The sequence below is a fragment of the Microtus pennsylvanicus genome, chromosome 14, assembly GCF_037038515.1.
Source record: "Microtus pennsylvanicus isolate mMicPen1 chromosome 14, mMicPen1.hap1, whole genome shotgun sequence".
Taxonomy (NCBI): Eukaryota; Metazoa; Chordata; class Mammalia; order Rodentia; family Cricetidae; genus Microtus; species Microtus pennsylvanicus.
The window spans coordinates 18,568,362-18,588,762 of record NC_134592.1 but is presented as its reverse complement, the minus strand read 5'-3'; the positions used below and the strand labels follow the sequence as shown (position 1 = coordinate 18,588,762).

The 20,401-nt window shown below is 47.1% G+C and overlaps 1 protein-coding gene across 12 annotated transcripts in view; it reads right to left on the bottom strand.

The window, feature by feature from the left end:
- Foxn3 (forkhead box N3) overlaps window positions 1-20,401 on the bottom strand; it is a 370,612-nt gene that overhangs the window by 183,425 nt on the left and 166,786 nt on the right. For 10 of the 12 annotated variants that reach the window (XM_075948308.1, XM_075948297.1, XM_075948307.1 and 7 more), the window contains one exon: window positions 17,809-18,365. In XM_075948308.1, the coding sequence (XP_075804423.1) occupies window positions 17,809-18,351 (543 nt within the window). In that variant the 5' untranslated portion in view covers window positions 18,352-18,365. Of the gene's footprint in view, window positions 1-17,808; window positions 18,366-19,450; window positions 19,473-20,206; window positions 20,269-20,401 lie in introns of those variants that run through there. The other 2 variants (XM_075948302.1, XM_075948306.1) reach the window with 2 other exon arrangements.

Sequence of the window (20,401 nt, the reverse complement as noted above, 5' to 3'; positions counted from 1 at the left end):
GTGGGTGTTGCAGGCTACATGTGTCTTTAAGTCCCCTAGTGACGTAGATGGATGTGACACAGGAACAGGGTCTCTCTGATTTGCTATAAAATAACCTAACTAAGATGCCGAGGAGGGGTGGGAGAGTCCAAGTAAAACCACACAGCTTACAGCTGATGATACATATGATATCCACACTAATCCTTGGAGAGTTACACTGGACTTTACAGCTCCCTGTACATCATTAAAATCTTACCTAATTAAAGTGAAACGACAGCACTCAGAACCCCTGAAGCTTCTCCTTGTTCTTCAAACTTCAGCATAATCATTTGAGGGGCTTATAAAATAGATCACTAGGGCCAGGGAGTGGTTCAGTCACTAAAGCGTTTACTGCAGGAGCTTAAGGACCACGTTCAGTTCCATAGCACCCATGTTGAAATGGGATGGGGTGGCATGAGCCTGAGAGAGGACCCTTGGGGCTCTCAGTAGGCTGAATCAGCAGGCTCCTGGTTCAGGGAAAGGCACTGTCTCAAAACACAGTAGGACAGCAATTGACAAAGACACCTGAAGTCAACTTCTGGCCTCCACTCAAGTGCGCACGCACACAGAAAATGCCCAATTCCCACACAACAGCTCCAGTTCTCACTAAGTCTTCCTGCCCTCCCGGATTATCCCAGCACTCTGTTATTCTAAAAGCCGGTGATCCAAGATGTACAAGACACATCACCGCAGGCAACAGAGAACGCAAAGGGCTGTGTGCTGGACTGTCCTGGTGGCGCTGTGATGGGGAATCGGGGAAGAGCAAGTAGATGATTTGAAGAATAAGAGATGAGGGACGGTGTACTAGGGAGGGTGGGATAGAGCGCCACTCAGGGGGCAGTGGCAGTGATCAGGTATGGAACTGAAGAGAGAAACATCCAAGGTCACCCCAAAGCGTCCCACAGGAACCCAGGTCACATACTTTGTGTCTTCCACAGTACTCAGCGCAAAACCCTCCATATTCTAAGAGCCCAATAAACATGGTTGAATCCCAAAGAACAAGATGGTTATCGTCACTGTACTCACCTACGATGCCAAAGGAAACCAACCCCTGAACCTACAAGCTACCAAACCCAGCGACGGTGCTGAGAGGGACCCATTCCATCGCTCCATAGATCACAGAAACAGCAAAGCAGTCAAGATGTTGACAGGCTCACACCAACAGTACAAATCCACAATCATCAAAACAGAATCATTAAAGAAAACTAAGAACGAGGACATTTAAAATAAGAACCAACTCCCCAACACTTTTTCCTTGTTTGAATAGAAATCTGGTCCATACGCTCAGCCCAAAATGTAATGTCGACATCAAATCCCTCCCCTCAGGGCTCAGAGACTCTGTGGAAGAGGAGGCAAAAACAGCATAAAAGCCAGACGAAATGGAGGACACCAAGGAAATAAGGCTCTCTAAATCAGCAGGACTGACAGGGCCCGTGTGGGTCTGCACCAGATGCAGCCCTAGCTGAAAGGAGAAGTGGACATGCACATGCCCCACCCCTAACCTGAAGCCATCTCCAATCGACAGCTGCTCACACATGAAAATCTGATTTCCCTCATGAGAGTCTCACTGGGGAAACAAACCTCTCTCAAGAAAACAAACTCAAGGGCATCTCTGGAGGTTCCTTGTCTCATAATGTCATGTCAGCAATTTTTCATTTTTAAAATTACTTTATTATTTTCTGTATTTTCATTTTATTTTATTTATAATTTTTTCCTTCTTCCCTTTTACCCTCCAGGGTTTGTGGACATATCACGGTTTCCAGTTTGGTGTTTCTGTGGGCTTCCTGAGTGTGTGAGTGAGTGAGTGGGTCTTTGTTTCTTGAGCCTAATCTTGTTCCCTTTTCCTTCTGTTTGCTTGCTCTATACCCAATTCTGGTGTATTAGTTTTTTGTTTTATATTATTGTAGTTTATATTATCCTTTAGAGGCCTGTTTGTTTTCTTATGAGAGACAGAAGAGGGGTAGATCCAATGGGAGAGGAGGTGGAGAGGGACTGGAGGGGGAGGAAGGAAAGGAGACTAATCAAGATGTCTTGTGTGGGAGAAAATCCATTTTCAATAGAAGGAAAATAGCTTACAAGAAGAAGAAAGAAGGAAGGAGGAGGAGGAGGAGGAGGAGGAGGAGGAGGAGGAGGAGGAGGAAGAAGAAGAAGAAGAAGAAGAAGAAGAAGAAGAAGAAGAAGAAGAAGAAGAAGAAGAAGAAGAAGAAGAAGAAGAAAGGAAGGAAGAAGGCAGGGAGGGAGGGAGGGAGGGAGGGAGGGAGGGAGGGAGGGAGGGAGGGAAAAAGAAATCTGGTCCATACTGGTTAACTTGAGGGACAGCAGCAATCAGGGCAGCTGTGGTCTTTTTCTCCATGCATTTCTGGGCAATAGAAACCATTGATGGAGAAGAAGTAGCTCAGGCACCGGGGAATCACCGTCATTACCCTGCACTCAGGAACAGCCGTGGGCTCCGCAATGAGCCTGTCCCAGCCCTTCAGGATAGAGTCCATCCCAGCTCCTCAGTACATCCTTCAAGAAGTTACACTTTGGCCCCTTTTCCACAGGAACCATCTGCCTCAAAACTGAAGAAAGTCTCAGATGGTAGCCTAGAGCCTGGCCAAGTCATTGATGCTCTCGAAACCTCCAAGTCCCTGTGTAAAAAGCCTGTGCTAGCTAATTTGCAGTTGCTGGGAAGCTGTGAGACCCTAAATACAAATGGCTCTCACCGTTCCAAAGAGCCCCCAACAAACCCTGTGGAGATTTCTGTTCCCAATGTCACACTCTATGCCTAAGCCGATGCTGATGACCTGAGGGACATCCTCCTTCTGTCACCAGCCCCAGCGCTGACCCTCAGAAGACAGCAGCTCATGCAGCCCTTTCTTCTCCTCGGGCCCCTCCAGTGAGACACTGCTATCCAGGATGGGCCATTTGCTCCTCCAAAGTGCCAGCCCACATAACTCTGGCCACTGGCCAACCCCTTGGCAATCGCCCAGTGCCTTCCCGGTCTGTTTTAATTTTCACCCAGTCTTGGCTACCAGAGTTTTTTGTGAAACTTCTCTATCACTCGTCCCTGGCAGAGAATAATCAATCACTTTTCTCCCCATTTTGAAAACAGTATGATGACATGGGTTGGTACACAGTGGTCAGACAATTGCTCAATCTCTTGATCTGGAAAATTAGGACAATGTGTATTAAGACAGCTGGCACTTACTGCTCCCTGGATCAGGGGCCCCGAGTTCCCCGTGACTCTAGGACATTTGAGGGCAGCTGGCAGGAGGAAGGAGACACCAAAGAAAGCTGTGGTTGCTGGGGGACAGCCACTGCGGGTCTACGTAAGCGGGGGACAGAGAAGTGGCAGCATCATGGGCATGTGACTTGATTTCCTCTCCAGGAGCTGTGATCAAAGGGGGTCCACGTCATCCAATTCCAGATCACAGTCCATCGTTACAGGGACCCCGCAGTCAAGAGCAGAGAGAGGATGCTGGGTGAGCGTTCAGTTAGCTTTCTCCTTTTCATCTAACCCCAGACCCCAAGCCCAGGGAATGATGCCACCCACAGTGGGTGAGTGTAATCAAGACAATCCACAGACACAAGCCCATAGGCAACCTGATCTAGACACTCTATTCCTGGGGTTCTCTTCCCATGTGTTTCTGAATCCTGTCAAACAGACCACTACATCTAACCATTACTGTACGGTAAAGAAGCAGAAGGGGGTCTTAGGGCAGTCCTAAAGCTCCCTGGTGTGCTAATATCTTCCACCTGCCAAAGTCCTGAGCACTTTTGCCTCAGAGTGAGTGTTCTGCTGTTGGTTGGTTGGTTTTGGAAATAAGGTCTTACTTTATTCAGGTTCAAGCCCTTGAACCTGACACCTGCCTTAGCCTCCAGAGTTCAAGGCTGACATTAGTGTTTCACACTAATGCCTCATACCAGGCCTCACTCCACGGAGCCCCAGAAAGGCAGCCTTCCCAGCAGCGGTCCTGAGTCCATAGACCTGTCCCTGTTTCTGCCCAGGAGGAGAACAGGACGTCTCGGTGGTATCTGAAATGACGGCAAACACACCACACAAAGACGAGGCCGTGCAAAGTGTCCGTGTGGTCACACAAGACCTGAGGTGAGCTGTGCTGCCCTTGGGTTCTGGCTGCTGGACTGATTGGTATATCCCTGGGATAGAAGTTCTTTTACTTAAGCCAACTGAGGTGACTCTCTTTTCATCGCAACCAAATACGCTCTGACTATAGCGCTTTGTCAAAGCAAACAAAACCACTCCTCTAGGAAAACCCTCTTATAATCTAGTTCAACTGACAGCAACTGCTTTTGTCTGGTTTCAGCAACCACTTTTGGCTGATTTATTACAAGAGCGCCCTTCCTCCGGAAGAGGAGAGGGCTGCGATCTCTCTTAAAGCTAGGCTAGTTTTCACACCAGCGGGGCCCGGCTGTGTAGCCTTTCATAATGCATTTGAGCTAGTTTGGTCAGCTCACCCTCCACTCCAGGAAAGCAAGGGAGCTACCACATCAGTAACTCTGTTGCTAGGACGACTGCTTACTTTCCATATCAACTGCAAACTCGTTGCTATGGAGACACGTATACAAGAATAATCCTTCTCTGGCCAGGGAACACAGAAGTCTTGGGGTAGGGGACTTTGCTAAATGGGATGCTAAATAGGTGTGTGCTGGAGTGCATCTTCTCATCATGTCGGAGATACAGGACCACTCTAGACACATTTAGAAGTCGCATCCTTACTGCAGAAAGCAAAGCACTGAAACAGAGATCTGACTGTTCTTCCTGATTGAGAGGTAATCCAGGAATTCTCATTTCTATTACCTATGCATTAATGTCCTCCAACTTCTCACTGAGCTTCAAGTACACATATCAAACTCTTGATTTGATAAGTCTATTTAGATATCTAAAAACTACCGAGAGAGAGAGAGACAGAGAGGGAGAGAGGGAGAGGGGGGAGTGAGAGACAAACAGACAAAGAGAGAGAGAGAGAAACATTGACTCTGGGCATGGTAGTATACGCCTTTAATCCCAGCACTCGGGATGCCGAGGCAGATGGGTTTCTGTGAGCTGAAGACTAGCTAGGGCTACATGGTAAGACTATTTCTAACAACAAAACCCTCTATCAGACTGAACACTGTCAAACTCCTCCCCTACCTCCCCACCCAAGTGTGTCCCTATACCTGCGCCTACAGATTCTGATCTTGCAACAAGCCAGAACAACTCTCTGCTCCCATCCCTTTAAATGCCGGATTCTCCTGTTTCTAATACACTTCCTGAAGCCTTCTTGCTGCTCTTTGGACATCTCAGCTGTTCCCGCCCCAGAGTCTTTCTTTGCAGGGTTTTAGCCCAGTCAGTTCCACGGGAAAGTCTCCCCACTCCCTCCTTCCTGCCCCCTTCTACTGTGATAGTCTCTTCAGCTTTCCTCACCTGACACAACCTGCCTGGCCCACAACACGGAAGCGCTGTCTACCACACACTCCTCTTCTCCACCCCATTCTGGGGACAGTCTAGGTCACCGGGTGGTCGTCATCCAGCACCTGACAGTTCACAACCATTCCTGAACCATTGCTAAAGTGAAGGAGGCTACTTTCCCTGGCAAACACAAAGCCTAATTTTCACTTTGCAAACTCAGTGTTCTTTGAGGTCCTCAGAGCTTAGCTGCAAACACTATCTATGGCCTTACATGACATCATCTACAGCTGATTCACCCGGCATCTCAGGGCTTACACCAGCAGTGTGTGTGTGGGGGGGGGGGTGCTCTACATCCTGGCTCTGTGCCAGGCAGCCTGAAGTCAGCACTCACATGATCTGACCTTTCTGTCTAAAAACAGCACATACAAAGGTTCTGCTACCTGGGTGTCTTCCAGCCAATGACATTAGTTAAATCACTTAGAGGTCTTGTCCCTAGAGGAGGGCAGACACAGCCTTCCAAGAGACACTTCAAAGAGCTCCAGTGAGTGGAGGGGAACACTGGACTAGAGCCCCTAGGGTCCAGAGGAGAGCCCACACACCCTAGGAGCTAGCTCTAAGGGGAGAGAAGCAAGAGCAGCCAGGAGCTCCGCCTGTATTTACTGCCTCCTGCTGAGTTCAAGGCGCAGGTACTCAAACAAGCCCAGGCGGGAGAGCAAGCTCAGAATCAAAGGCTGCACTCTGTTCTGGAAACTGCCTGTAATCTCGTGAAGCAAACCATCAAGTTATTATTAAAGAAGGACATTAGGCGTGACTCCATCCTCAACAATGAGTTCCTTGCTTTCCTTCTTGGCCATCCTAGCACGCGTACCAACTTCACCTCTCTCAGGTTACTGCTTATGCAGATAGTCAACGCAACTGAACCAGGGTATCTTGACGTAAAACTCTAGTTAACTGGACCATTTAAAGAAACACTGTCATCTTTAAGTTGTCCCTGCACCTGCGCCCTTCCACTACGTCCCCACTGTTATTTACAGAAACTTCCAGCCACTCTTTCCTTTTATGCTGACGCTGTCCCAACAAATCTCTTGTCCAGCAGCATGAGTCTCAGTAGCCAGACCTTGTGACAGACGACCCCATATGCCTTAGTAATAGAATCAATGAGGGCGTGGGGGAGGGAGAAAGACGGTCACAACAAAACTACATTTCCCAGCCTTCCTTGTAGCTAAAAGACATCATGTGAGCAAAACATAACCAATGAGATAAAAAAAAAATCAACATTATGGGAAAAGTCCCTAACAACTGCTGATTCCACAGGACCCCCTTTGTCTTTCCCTTCATCTCTGTGCAAGCTGGTGCCGTCTTGGACCATGAAAGACTTGAACAGAAACCAGCAACGCGCTAAAAATAACAGCAGGAGACTCGTCCCTGTGACAGAGGAACACTTGGCTAGCTTGCTTAAGTTAGCAGCATTTGCCTTTTCTCTAACAGCCATGCCTTGTCCTATCCGCTCCTATCCCACACAGGGCACACGAGAGCTGCTCTGCTAGCAGCAGGAGCGTTTGTTTCCTCCCTCTTGGAATATTAACTTGCCCATCATCACCTTTCCTGACCTCCTAAGGCCACGCTCTGCAAAGGAAAACCTCCCTGGCTGCCTTAGCCTGGCACCAATCAGGCACTGGTCCAGCACGCTTCTGGGACTACCGGTGGCTTGTGCATTTTGATTCTACATTCCGTCTCCTTGGAATGTTAGCGCCTACAACAAGAATCAAAACCTCACTTTTTCCTCGGCCCTTCAACACGACCAAATAATTTCTCCTGAAGATGCTACTAAGATGCAGGACACTAATGGCCTGTTATCATGAAGGTACAACTGGAAGACACACTGCCGACCAGCCAGTGTGGGAGGAAATACAAAGGACTGACTAGTCGAGATATTTATTATGCACCGAGAGAAATCACAAATAAATTAAAACTGCCCACAAACCCAGTGGCAACGAGACGCGCATTACCGTAGCAGCACGTGCTCCCTATTTCTGTTTGGGGGGCTTTTCTGTCTTGTTTGAAGACAGGATTTCAGGTACTCTAGGCTGCGTCCAAGCTCGCCACACAACAGAGGCTGCTCTCTCTCCCTCCCAGTGCTGATCTTCCAGCCTGCACCTCCCAGGTGCCGGGCCTATGGGTGTGCACCCACAGCGCCTGGCCAACCTTGAAAGGGTTTTTAAATTTTCTGTTTCAAGTGTCAAAAGCAGTGGAACTTTCCATGAAGGCTACCACTGCCCACCATCTTGCCAGCATTCAAATGAGCAGGACTTGTAGGACGGAGTGGAGAGTCGGGTGGGCATGGCAGGCGACAGAGCAAGTGCAGCCCGGACTTCCAGCCCCAGCATCACATGAAATCTAAGAGCACGGATTAATCTAAGCACTCATCACTTCTTTGGAAAGAAGCAAACCGCAGGCCTTTCGGGTGTGCTGGCCCTCCTATTACTTGCTGTGAGAACTATCCTGCAGCTAAAATGATTTCAAAGGGAAACCCCAAGGCATTTTCAGCTTGACAGGAAAGGGCAGAAAAGCAATCTGTCGGCAGTCTGCTGAGGAGAAGCCTCAGACTTGAGAAAGCCTTGATTCTCCACAACCAGGAGTCAGGTATGCTGGTATACAGACTGATGGGGCCCTCGGCCCAAGAGAGGCAAGTTTCCCAGGGGCCTTGCCAGAGCCTCACAGGGGACATCAGAATCTTCCTGGTCACTGCGGGACCCACAGAACATGAACAGAGGACCCAGGAAAGGGAAGATGGGAGAAGCAGGACACAGAGTTAAAGGGAGATGGAGCACTGAAATGACAGACCAAGGGCTTTCCTGGAGAAGTTTCACCAGCTAAAAGGCTCTGTAGGTAGAGTTCATAAGGCCAGGAACCCCCTGTGAGCAGGGCTCACTATTGTCAGTAGCTGGGCAGGCAGCAGGCTCTGAGCCCACTGAGGATAGACACAATGAGCTTTGGACCCCACTTCCTTGTTTCCTGGCAACATAGAAAGAGGAGTATCAGCTTTGCCCCTCCTTAGGATTCAAAACACCATATGAAAAGATGGATTTGGGGGCCCTTTGTTGAGGCCCACTAAGGGAAAGCTACCTCCTCCAGGTCAAAAGAATAGAATGCTGCTTTCTGGCCCTGGACAGAAACATGACATTCCAAGCTGTCCCAAATATTACATACTATATAAACTCCTTTAAGAGGTAATCCAAGAGGGCCTGTCCATCACCTGTACAGGAGATCATGAGAAGCTGATTCAATAAAAGACAAACTAAGGTGACGGAAAGAATAATTACTCCCTTAAGGAGATAATGTATGTGTGCCCAAGAAGCCCTTTCCCCCGTCCAGTCGACTACACACACCTTCCCTGCCAAGACTGACTGTTCTGCTAAGTTCTACTCAAAGAGCCCAACTTTTTCTTTTCCCTTTCTGTCTCTTCCTCAGAAATGGGTCAAAGTCCTAAACATTCTTGCCCTGAGTTTGGATTTTTTTTCTCTCTCTTCCCCATGTAGCTGCTTACTGGCCTCACTGCTGAGGCTTCCTACTTACTTGGACCCTAATTCACGAGGCATGCCTATCGCTTTTCTCCTACCCATCTCCTGCCCCCAGCAGCTACGGATATACAGCTTGCCTGCCCTGTGCCTGTCCTCTCAAACGGTAATAAAACTACCCTTGAGCTTCCTTCTAAGATGGCGTTTTCTAAAGCCCCTGCCCACTAGGGGTTGAACCTAGAATTTCATGCATGATGGTCAAGTGCTATACTACTGAGCTACAACCCCCAGTGGCTAAGTTATTTTACTCGTGAGGCTAATAACTCACAAAAACGTACAATTCCCTTGTAATAATAGTACAGTTCACTCTATACCTCTAGAGTTATGGACTTCAAAAAGGAAAACTGGGGGCTGAGTTTACTGGATGGATGGATGGATGGATGGATGATGGATGGATGGATGATGGATGGATGGATGGATGGATGGATGGATGGATGGATGGACGAGCGAGCAAGCAGACAAACAGCTAGACTTGAGAGGGATAACAGGTAGGTATGTGTCTTCACATGCTATACAGAGGATGAAGACAGAGCCCATCCACAAGAATAGGGAATGGAAGGAACATATGGACAGGATCAGCCAGGAAACATGGCCAGCAGGGGTCAAGGATTTGGAGGGACCACAGAGGATGCTAGCCTGGAGATACCATCAGAGGATGGGGCACCCTCTCAGCGATCAAGAGCTGGATGCTCTTCTGGAAGACTTAGGTTTCATTTCCAGTACCCACATGGTGCCTCACCTCTGTCTTTAACTCAAGTTTCAAGGGATCCAGCAACTTCTTCTGACCTTCAGGGCCAGGCATGCATGTGGTGCACAGACATGTGTGCAGACAAAACATTATACACATAATAATAATAAAATTTTTATATAAAGAAAAAAGAAAAGACTTCTGTGAGATAGATAGAAAGGGATTGTCAGTCTTGGAAGCAAACGAAGACAGATCTCTCCCTCATGTTCTGCTTGGACTTTGCCTCCTGTTGCCCTGGTAACAGGAAAACACTGAAACTGCCCCTTCCACGCCAGGAGCCCACAAGAATGAAATACTATGGCCCAGGGTGGAGACGGGACTTTCTGATCTGCTCCAAAGAGTAGAGTAGAGCATTCTATACCATTATCCCCTCCAGTCCTAGTTTGTTTTCTATTGCTGTGATAAACACTAACATCAAGGCAACTTGGGGAGGGAGGGGCATCTGACGTACAGGTTATAGTTCCTCATGGGGTAAGCCCAGGCAGGAGCCGAATCAGAGCGCATGGAAGGATGCTGCTTGCTGCCTGCTCCTCCTGGCTTGCTCGGGCTGAGTCCTTATACAGCCCAGGACCCCTTGCCCGAGGACGGTACTGACCACAGTAGGCTGGACCTCTCACATTAAATCAGTGATCAAGAAAATGCCCCCAAAGGCTTGCTAACAAGAGACTCTTAATGGGGACGTTTTCTCGGCTGTCACACTCTCTTCTCAGGTAACTTCAGCTTGTGCCAAGTTGATGGAAGAAAACTAACCAACACACCTAAGCTGGCTACTAGACATGTCAGTCACCTGGCCAGGCCTCCCCTACTCCACCCAAACCCCCAGCAGAGCTGATTCACCTGAAGATATGTTAAGGCCAGTGGAAGAATAATTACCCCTTTGATGAAGTACTATATTAACCCTTGCTAGAAGGCCTCCCTCATACAGTTGTCCAGAGGTCCTACCATGTGGCCTGCCTGCCTCTGAGCTCCAAGTTTACCTTCTTCCAGTTTCAGATACTAACCATGCTTTCCCTGAGGTCGCGAGGTCGCTGATAGACCACCCCTCCTCCTTCACAAACAGCTTTGGACCCCAACTCCTGTGACCCTGCCGAGGAAGACTTTAAAGAAAAGGAAAGTAGCCGGGCGATGGTGGCGCACGCCTTTAATCCCAGCACTTGGGAGGCAGAGGCAGGCGGATCTCTGTGAGTTTGAGACCAGCCTGGTCTACAGAGCTAGTTCCAGGACAGGCTCCAAAAAGCCACAGAGAAACCCTGTCTCGAAAAAAAAAAAAAAGAAAAAAAAAGAAAAGGAAAGTATCACGGTCTCTAAAGAGAATCAGAAAGTATCTTTTAAAACTTGCCAAGTACCCAGTGAAAGGAGGAGGCACAAATGCAGCTTCTAAAGATTTCAAATACCATACGAGAGCTGTGGGGTGGCACACAGCTTTCACCCTGGCACTAGGGAAGCAGAGCTCTCAGAGTTCAAGGTCAACCTGGTCCACATAAGGAGCTCCAAACTAGCCAGAGGTACACGGTGAGATCCTGTCTCAAAAAACACAACTCAATTTTAAAAAAATATGGCAGGGAGACTAGAGCTATGAAGGTTTTGGTCAGGGCCGTCAATATTTCCTCCGGTGTGGCTAGACTTCAAAGGGTCTACATTTTCTCTCCCTATTTTTTAATCTACTCTGTCCTGTGATTTAATATCCAAAAGAAGAGCTCTCACTTGATGTGATAGTCCAAACTGCCTAAACGATCCCTAGGCTCCGGTGTGGCAGAGGCAATCCAGTAAAGAACAAAGACACAATATTGTCCCTTAAGAGTTAATCCAAATGGGGGTTAGAGAGATGACTCCAGAGAACAAATACGGCTCTTGCAAAGAGTTCAGTTTCCAGAATCTTTGTCAGGTAGCTCACAACTGTCTGTAGCTCCAGCTCTGGAAATCAGATGTTGGTCTCCTCCAACAACTGCAGTCAGACGCAAACACTCACAGAGACATAATTAAAAATAATGTAGTCAGTTGTAGTGGCACACATCTTTAAGGCCAGTCAAGGCTAGACAGTAAGAAAGACAGATGGACGGACACGGGACAGACACACACACACACACACACACACACACACACACACACGCTTAACTCAAATGGGCCTATCAATCACCTAGGAAGAAACACCCACCAGGAACACCATCAGCACCAGACCCTAAGAAACAGCATAGTCTCCCTCAACCCATAATACACCAGATTTCATAAGAGTCTGACTGGACTTGGAGTAAATAAGTACATTCAATTATCTTCCAAAAGTGCACTACTGTCCATTTATGCAGCACAATGGTCTCTCTGGCTATTGTCCACTCTAATCTCTATGTGGTGGCACCTTTGGGTACCCCACTTTACTCTGAAATAAATTCTACCTATCTTCTACACTATCCTTGGCACCTCTCATCTGAACTCGGTAGAGAACTCGTGGACCAGGGAGCAGAGGAGAGTCCTGAGCAAGAATGGTACATTCACATGCCAAAATCTCCATCAGACAGCCAACAGGAAATAGCAGCCCCTTGCAGGCACTGATGGGCCGTCACTGGCCCCAGAAGCATCTCCCACACCACCTCATATTTCTCCGTATTCCAAAGGACATTGCGGACATTGCGGCTAATGCGTCAGGCTGGTCTATGCTGTCCTCCAAAGAGCACTGTGAGCAAAGAAAGAAGAAAGGCACGGCATGGCAAGGGAAGGCACGGCAAGTAAGGGCAAGGGAAGGCACGGCAAGTAAGGGCAAGGCAGGGCTGGGCAGTCTTCCTCCTAAAGGGATCACAGATAAACTAACCAGTGTCACAGGAAACAGAAATTTTCTGGGTTCCAAAAGAAGGCAAAAATAAGAGGGGGGGGGGGGAATGGGAGGCGGCGGCAGGAAAGAGACAGAAATCTTTAATAAATAAATAAATTAAAAAAATAAGAGGTCACTATGCATAAAGGAAACCATCATAAGTGTTAGCTCATGCTGTTGCATGCCTTTAATCCCAACACTCAGGAAGCAGGGGCAGGCGGGCCAGCCTGGTCTATAGAATGAGTTCCAGGACAGCCAGGGCTGCACAGAGAAACTCTGTCTCAAAAAAACCAAAAACAAAAAACAAAAGAATCATATTCATGCAGAATATTGTATACATAATGAATAAATCTTTTTTAAAAAAAAGGGGGGGAGGAGGCTGGAGAGTTGGCTCAGCTGTTAAGAGCACTGACTCTTCTTCCAGAGGCCCTGAGTTCAATTCCCAGCAACCACATGATGGCTCACAACCATATATAATGAGATCTGGTGCCCTCTTCAGGGGTGCAGGTACATACGCAGGCAGAATATTGTATACATAATAAATAAATCTTTAAAAAAAAAAGAATCATATCCACTAGGAGGTGCTCAGAGAACAGAATAATCAGAGACAAGGACAAGAGGAGAGTATGTATGCGTGCTTCCTACATAGGCAGGGGGGCTAAGTAGGCCCAACCCCAACACAGGGGTCTTGGAAGGCAAGGGAGCTGGAACAAGGACTGAGACCAGTAGCCAAGAGGCAGTACGCTTGGTGCAAAGGCAGGTCTCTGCATCTACTGGGAAAGACAGCATTTGCTCCATCAAGAGTACAAAAACAGTCTCTACACTTACTTGATTATAGTTCTTTATGCTGCATTCCCAGAATTAATCGGGACTGTTCCTGTCTCCTATGCAATGGCACGAGTGTTCCCTCCAGGCATCGTATGGCCCTGCCACTGTGATTATGACCTTGCTTAGCATGCTCAATCGAATGAAAGACAGAGGAAAAAGGAATTGGGGGCGGGGGACCCTAAGCAAAATCTCAGGAAATCTCCCTAGACAAACACAGTATTCATTAGCACTTAATATGTTGCCAACGAATTCAGGTAGTGGGTCAACAGTGCCTCAGACGTCAAAGACCCCAAGGTTAAACAGCACTGAGCTACTTCCAACAACTGCCTCTGCACACAAGAAAAACCAAAAAAAAAAAAGAAAAAAGAAAACTAAGGTACCAAGATGTCCAGGCACCGCTAACCACCAACACCAGAATCCGAGTCCTGTTCCCTCCTCAGTCCCATTCAGCGATGCCACGCGGCCACCTCTGCAGGCCAAAGCTGTATTCAAAGCAGTCGGCCTCATACATTACAAGCACACTGTGTACCCCTTTATAAACTTCTGTGTTTATAAACCACTGTGTTTCCTTTATAAACCTTCTGGTGACGACAGTATTTTTTTGTTAAAACAGCAAGAGGGGAAACAAATAAAAGCACGGAAATAGAAACGCACATACCTGCTCCATTCTCGTCTCGTCTATAAAAATTAACTGCATTTTTTACTTCTCATTTTCAAGTCCCCAGAGAAGTCAGTGCGTGCTAAGTACAAGTCCTAAGGCTTGTGTCAAAAAGAAAAAGGAAAAAAAAAAAAAGAACATGATCCCAGACTTTTAAAAGAACAACAATATGACCTTGATTGATCTGAGCGAAGATCACCCATTGATAACCTGGTAGGACAAAAGACAAAAGATGTGGAAGTTCACAGAATAGGCAACAGCCAACCCACAGGAACCAGGCTTGACGGCGGCATCCCCCAAGCAAGTTAAGCAGGTTTCAGGGGTACGGACCTTCTTCTACACAGAGTTCCCAGGGAAGGAGCCTGGGAGTCAGCAGACAGTCTGAGTTCACTTCCCTCCCAGTAGTGTGGAGACAAATTCAAGGACACCACAAGGAGGCAGGCAGGATGCAAGATGCTTGAAGACCAAGAGATGGGTGTCTTTACACAGGAGGGAGGGAGAGGAGGGTAGTGCTGGCACAGGCTTTTTTATTCCCAGCACTTTGGAGGCAGAGACAGGCAGATCCTTGAGTTCCAGTACAGCCAAGGCTGCAGAGAGAAACCCTGTCTCAAACAGGGAAAGAAATAGTGGGAAAGGAAGGGATGTGGTGCAACAGAATCAAACAAACAAATGAAAACCCGAACAAAACGTCCCAACCAGTGGAACCATGCTTAAACCATGTTGGGGTCCTAATTCAAACACTTAACTATCTTGGGTATTTGAATACCTGGCTTAGGCAACGTCTCTTCACTTGGGGGAGTAGTTGGGAGCCTGGGATGGGGGAATGAGGACTAGACAGACACACTCCCATTGCGACTACGGACCGAACTATGTCTTTGTCTCCTGCACACTATAGCCTGTTGAAATAAAATGACTCACAATCTCAGTTGTCTTCAAAGTACTTCAGTAGTCGCAACAGCAACGAAAATGAATGAAACCAGACAATTCTCGTTAAACACTAACTCTAGCCGTGGATCACGGGGTGACAGGAACACAAATTCATATTATTCTATCCACTTCTGCCAGACAGATCAAACAACAACAACTAATTTAATGTGTCTTTTGAAGCACTTTGAGAAGCAAAACGAAAGCAAAGCTGTATTTTCTCTTGACTTTATAGTGGGACAAGGTTCCTGATAAAATCTGAGTACTTAGAAAAAGCAAACAAACAAACACAAGCCTGTAATCCCAGCACTAGGGTGCGGAGGCAAAAGGGTCGATTCAAGGTCACCCATAGCTGAATTCAAGGCCAGCCTAGGCTAAAGTGTCGTGTGGTGTCCCCCCCCCCAAACAAAAACAAACAAACAAACCAGCACAGGAAAAGTTGAGCCCTGAAAGACCCCTCCCTGGTTCAGGGGCCTTACCTAGGCACCTGGAAGCCTCTGAACAACCAACTTTCCCAGCCTCAGAACCAAATCTCCAGGGAGGGGCCTGAGAAATGGTAACAGTTTGAGGTGCCTTCGGTGACTGATGCAATCTCTGTTCCTTCCTGCTCCAAGGGCCCAGCCAAACAGTTGTCCAGCAGGGTCTACGTTCCAAGCCCTCGGGGACGAGGATCACACTGGATTCCACATTCCCACTGCTATGCCAAGCTTAAAACTGTTCTCCAGTTTCCAAAACATATCAAAACATAAAAACAAACAGAAAGGAAGAAGCCTTGGCTAACTGGGTGGGTGTAACGTGAGCCTGGCTCCTATCCTCACCTTCATCTACAGTGTTCCTCACAAACATTTGGGTGTGCTCAGCCATTTGTGTTGAGTTGAACCTAGTGCCAAAGTAAAACTCCCTAGGAAGAAGACAAGTGTATCTACAGAGCCCAGGGGACTCTCACTGGGCAATGTATCAGCAAGGATGCCTTCCCTTTTACTCAGCAAATCCAGGAGAAAACCCCCAGGAAACAGGCCAGGGTTAGGGCCCGGCAATACTGAGTATGCCTGACACTTGAACAGTCAGTCACCAGAGACTTCCTGCTCACCCAAGGAAGGAGAAGAAAAGTGGGGAGGGTGGGGGTTGACAGGGGTTGGGGGGGCAACTCACAACTGTAGCTTTGTTTTAACAGCATCAAAACGCTGGGAACTGACTTTCAGCCACAAAACTGACTGGCATTTGATCAAAAACATGTCAATACAGGTCAGCACCTGAGCTGCAAAGCCAGAACTCAACAATCTGGAAGATTAACAATCTCAGGTCCTTCAAAACACTCCCTGTCAACAGGTATCAGCGTCTGCCCAGATTGACAGCCAACACCCCTGGAAAAATGAGTCCCCCAGAATCCCACTGGGGCTCGGCAGACCCTCCTGGTAAGCTCTGCGGACACCATCCAGTGCTTGCTAGCAGGGCAGGATGATGAATCAATCGTCTTTGAGAGTCTCACGGCACACTTAGAGCTGGTCCAGTGTAACATTTCAGACTGTGCACGCACTAGCTGAATTACTTTTATGTGCAGTGGCGCTGTGTCAGACACGGAGAGGCAGGCATGCTGTAACCTGCAGAAGGGATGACATGGAGCTAAAGGCCCCTTTCACGGTTTCTTCAGTGGCAAGCGGCTCCCGGGGCCGGCTGAGCGCTTCCTGGTCCACATTCTAAGCCTAGAACTGTTGGTTCAGGCTCTCCCGCTCGCTCTTGCCTCTAACAAGTAACCTATACAAATGTGTTTAATGTCACAGCCTGGCTCTTTGAAGGAGAGCAGTTTTTAAGTTTTTTAAATTATCTGAAAGAATGGAACTCAGTCAAGTCCTGGGACTGGTTTCCAAACACTTAGAAAATGGAGAGACTGAGTTCCCAAGGATAACGGATCAAGGTGCCCTAGGAGAGGCACCTTGATCATCACAGATACACACAAAGCTAAGGCTCCAGAAAAGAAGGCAGCTCATGAATATAGAGACAAGCACACCCCTGACGTAACCGGTATTGTGACCAATGGCTCTGCAGTTAAGAGTGCCCATAGTCTGCCCACAGCCTGGCAGCAGACCCAAGTCCAGTTCCCAGGACCCACACTGGATGGCTCATGACCAACTAACTGTATATTGAGCTCTAAGTGCTTCAGATACCCCTGGCCTCTGAAAGCCCCTGCACTTTCGTATATATGTTCGTAGACACACACATACCACACACACACACACACACACACACACACCCAAAGTAAAAAATAATTAAAAAAAAAAAAAACTTCAAACGTTTTAAAGCCAGTCTCTAATGGGAACCTCAACCGAAGCCAGGACTCATACTAGTAGATTTCATAAAAGTCACCCACACTTCCAGTCTCTGATTGGCCTTAGGATAAATAAGTATATTCAAGTCTTAAAAATATATCATCTTCCACTTATTCCAGTGTCTTTTTCCAATATTCAAAAAGAGTCAATTTTCCTTAAATAAAGCCTCCCCGTTTAACAGACTGTGTAATGACACATAGATCTTTGAATTTTAAACCAAACCGGCCCAACCACGTGTAAGGAAGACATGAAGACAGTGAATTGTAAAATTACAAACCTCATTTGTAAGATTATGTGAAATTATATCACGGTACCCTGTAAAGAAACTGATCCCCCAAGAACAAAAAAAAAAAAAGCATTACCCAATACATGTAAGAAAAGATAGTTTTTCACAACTATCTAAGGTGTCAAATTATTCACTCATAATTACTTCAGCAAGGTGACTATGCATTCATTTTTAATGCCAAAAAAAAAAAACTTTTGAGGTTAAAACAAAAAATAAATCCATTTCCAGGTGACCCAGGCAACATACCTGACTCCTCTCTTTGTCCACTTTCTTGAAACACTTATTCAACGACAAATTATGTCTCACTGAGTTTTTCCACCCAGTAGGTGCGTTCGCAAAATACGGGAAATGTTCCAAGATCCAGTTGTAGATATCCTTCACTGGCAGGCGCTTGGTCGGAGAGTCCTCGATGGCCATAAATATGAGGCAGCTAAAGGAGTAAGGGGGCTTGCAGTTGGGGTTCTGCCTGGCATCATAGGGCATGTCCGAGTGGGCGGGGGAGGGGGGAGTGTCATCATCCAGGTCCTGGACGGGGCTGACACTCCTGAGGACCGACTCCCCAAAGCTCTTCAGCAAGTTCTTGCTCTCATGCAGCCAGTTCAGATTGGTCAGCTCTTCATCTTCCATGGTCCCCTCCTCTAATCTTATGTCAGGCAGAGGGAAGTCCAGGTCATCATCTTCCTGGAGGGCCTTGGAGAATCCGCTGCCCCGGTAACAGGGACTCAGTCCACTGGACACACTGATTCCTGAGCTCTCCGGCTTCTTACTGGCAGGCATGACTGGACCCATTTACGTGAAGGCTCCTGGGAAGGACAGCAAAGAGAAGTGAGGAGCTGGAGAAATGCAGAACAGAAATCAGAGTCAGGTCCCGCCTAACTCCCTCTCCCCCATCCGGGTCTCAGTTACATGGTGATGGCCTCCTAGGTCACCCACATGGGAGTCACACAAGCCCACCATACAGTACACAATGAAGAAAAATGAGCTCAGTATGTTAGCAGCATGGTGACAACTGGAGACATAGGTGGCACTTTTAATGCGCAAATTCATCATAAGCAGCTTCTCCTTGGGTCTCCAGTTGCTCCCTGTGACCAGAGGAGAGAGAACATTACTATTTGGCATCTCTGATCCTCTATGACAATGCACACACATCCATAACATGCAGATTTCTTTAAAGACTCAGGATAAACCCAACAAAATAGTTGTAATAGACAATTACTGTGGTTTTGTATTTCCAGTCTCATTGTTTATCCTCCTCAGAAAGAAAAGTAGAAATGCCAGGTCTGAAGGTGCTCACTCAACTGTAATCCCAGCACACTTGCAATTCCAGCATTCTGCAGGCTATGGCAAGAGGATTCAGAGTTCAGCTGGGCAAGGATGGCGCATGCTTTTAATCCCAGCACTTGGGAGTCAGAGGCAGGTGGATCTCTGTGAGTTCGAGGCCTGTCCGGTCTACAAGAGCTAGTTCCAGACTCTAAAGCTACAGAATAAAGCCTGTCTTGAAAAATCAAAAAGGAAGAGATTGAGAGTTCAAGGCCAAGCTGGGCTACAGGAGATCCAATCTCAAAAAGAAAAGAGTGTGGACGAGACAGCTTAGCAGCTACAGTCCCTGGCTGCTGAGCCCCATAGCCTGAGTTTAAGCTCCCAGACCTACAGGATGCAAAAGGAACTCCAGCAATTTGTCCTCTGAGCTCCACATGTGCTCTGTGGCAATCACACACTCCCATATATACATAGAGACATACATGTGCATATATACACACATGTATACATATATGTGTGTTCACTTATGTGCATATATAATAAATGTGATCTTTTTGAATGTAAGGAAAAATAATGAGATGAGAGGGAAGGCAAAGAGAGTTACTTCCAATCCTATAAAAAGACCCACCTCAGGGTCTTGGAGGTGAAACGGCAACCAGAAACCATTGGTTTGATTGGTTGGTTTTATTCTGTCCTACAAAAAAAATCATAAGGAAAAACTGCAACTTTAATTACATTTGAAAAGTGTAAACAAGGACAACAAGGAATTCTTCAGACTACAAAACAACTTGAGGAAGTAAGGACATCACACCTAGATAGAAAAAGCATGTAACCTCGGGCACTAAAAAAACAAACGGGAATGAAAAATACGCCACTAACTAGAACTAGAATTCGTGAAGAAAATGAAGTTGAGAGAGCAATTAGAAACTTCAAAACAGAAAGGCGAATTCAACAGAAAACGTAGCAGACTCTCCCCCGACCATCAGCATCCCCTATCAGTGACCTAGAACAGACAGCAAAACTATCTCTATCTGACAAGAAAAGACAAGGAGATGGCAGCTTCACAAACAGAAAAACCCCACAGACACAACCCTCAGGAACACAACACAAGATAAAAAGGACAACGGATCTTTCACTCCGTGTGTGCAGAGTTACAACTACGGCCTTAGTTTAAGAACAGTATCTCTCTTTTGGCTCAGTGAGGGATTATAAGCACTGTGTCTAGAGAAAGCAAACAAATGGTTGGTCGTTCCACACCTCGAACTATCCACTAACACAGCACAGGAAGTTTCAGTGCAGGAAGTTCTAGAACTGCATTCTAGAAAGCATGATGCAGAGCTGCAAACACCAGGCACAGTGCCAGCATGCTGCAGCACTCGCCTACCGGCTGGACAGACATCAGAGATGCAAGGGCCACAGCTCCCAAGTGGATGCAAGATGCAAACTCTAAAGAGAAAAAAAAAAAATCACCACAGGGCTTCACAGCCCAACCCATTCATCCACGGAAATATTTCTATCAAACAAGGGAGCTAATCTATGTTATCAAAAAAAAATTATTAGCTTGTATCTTCAGTTTTGG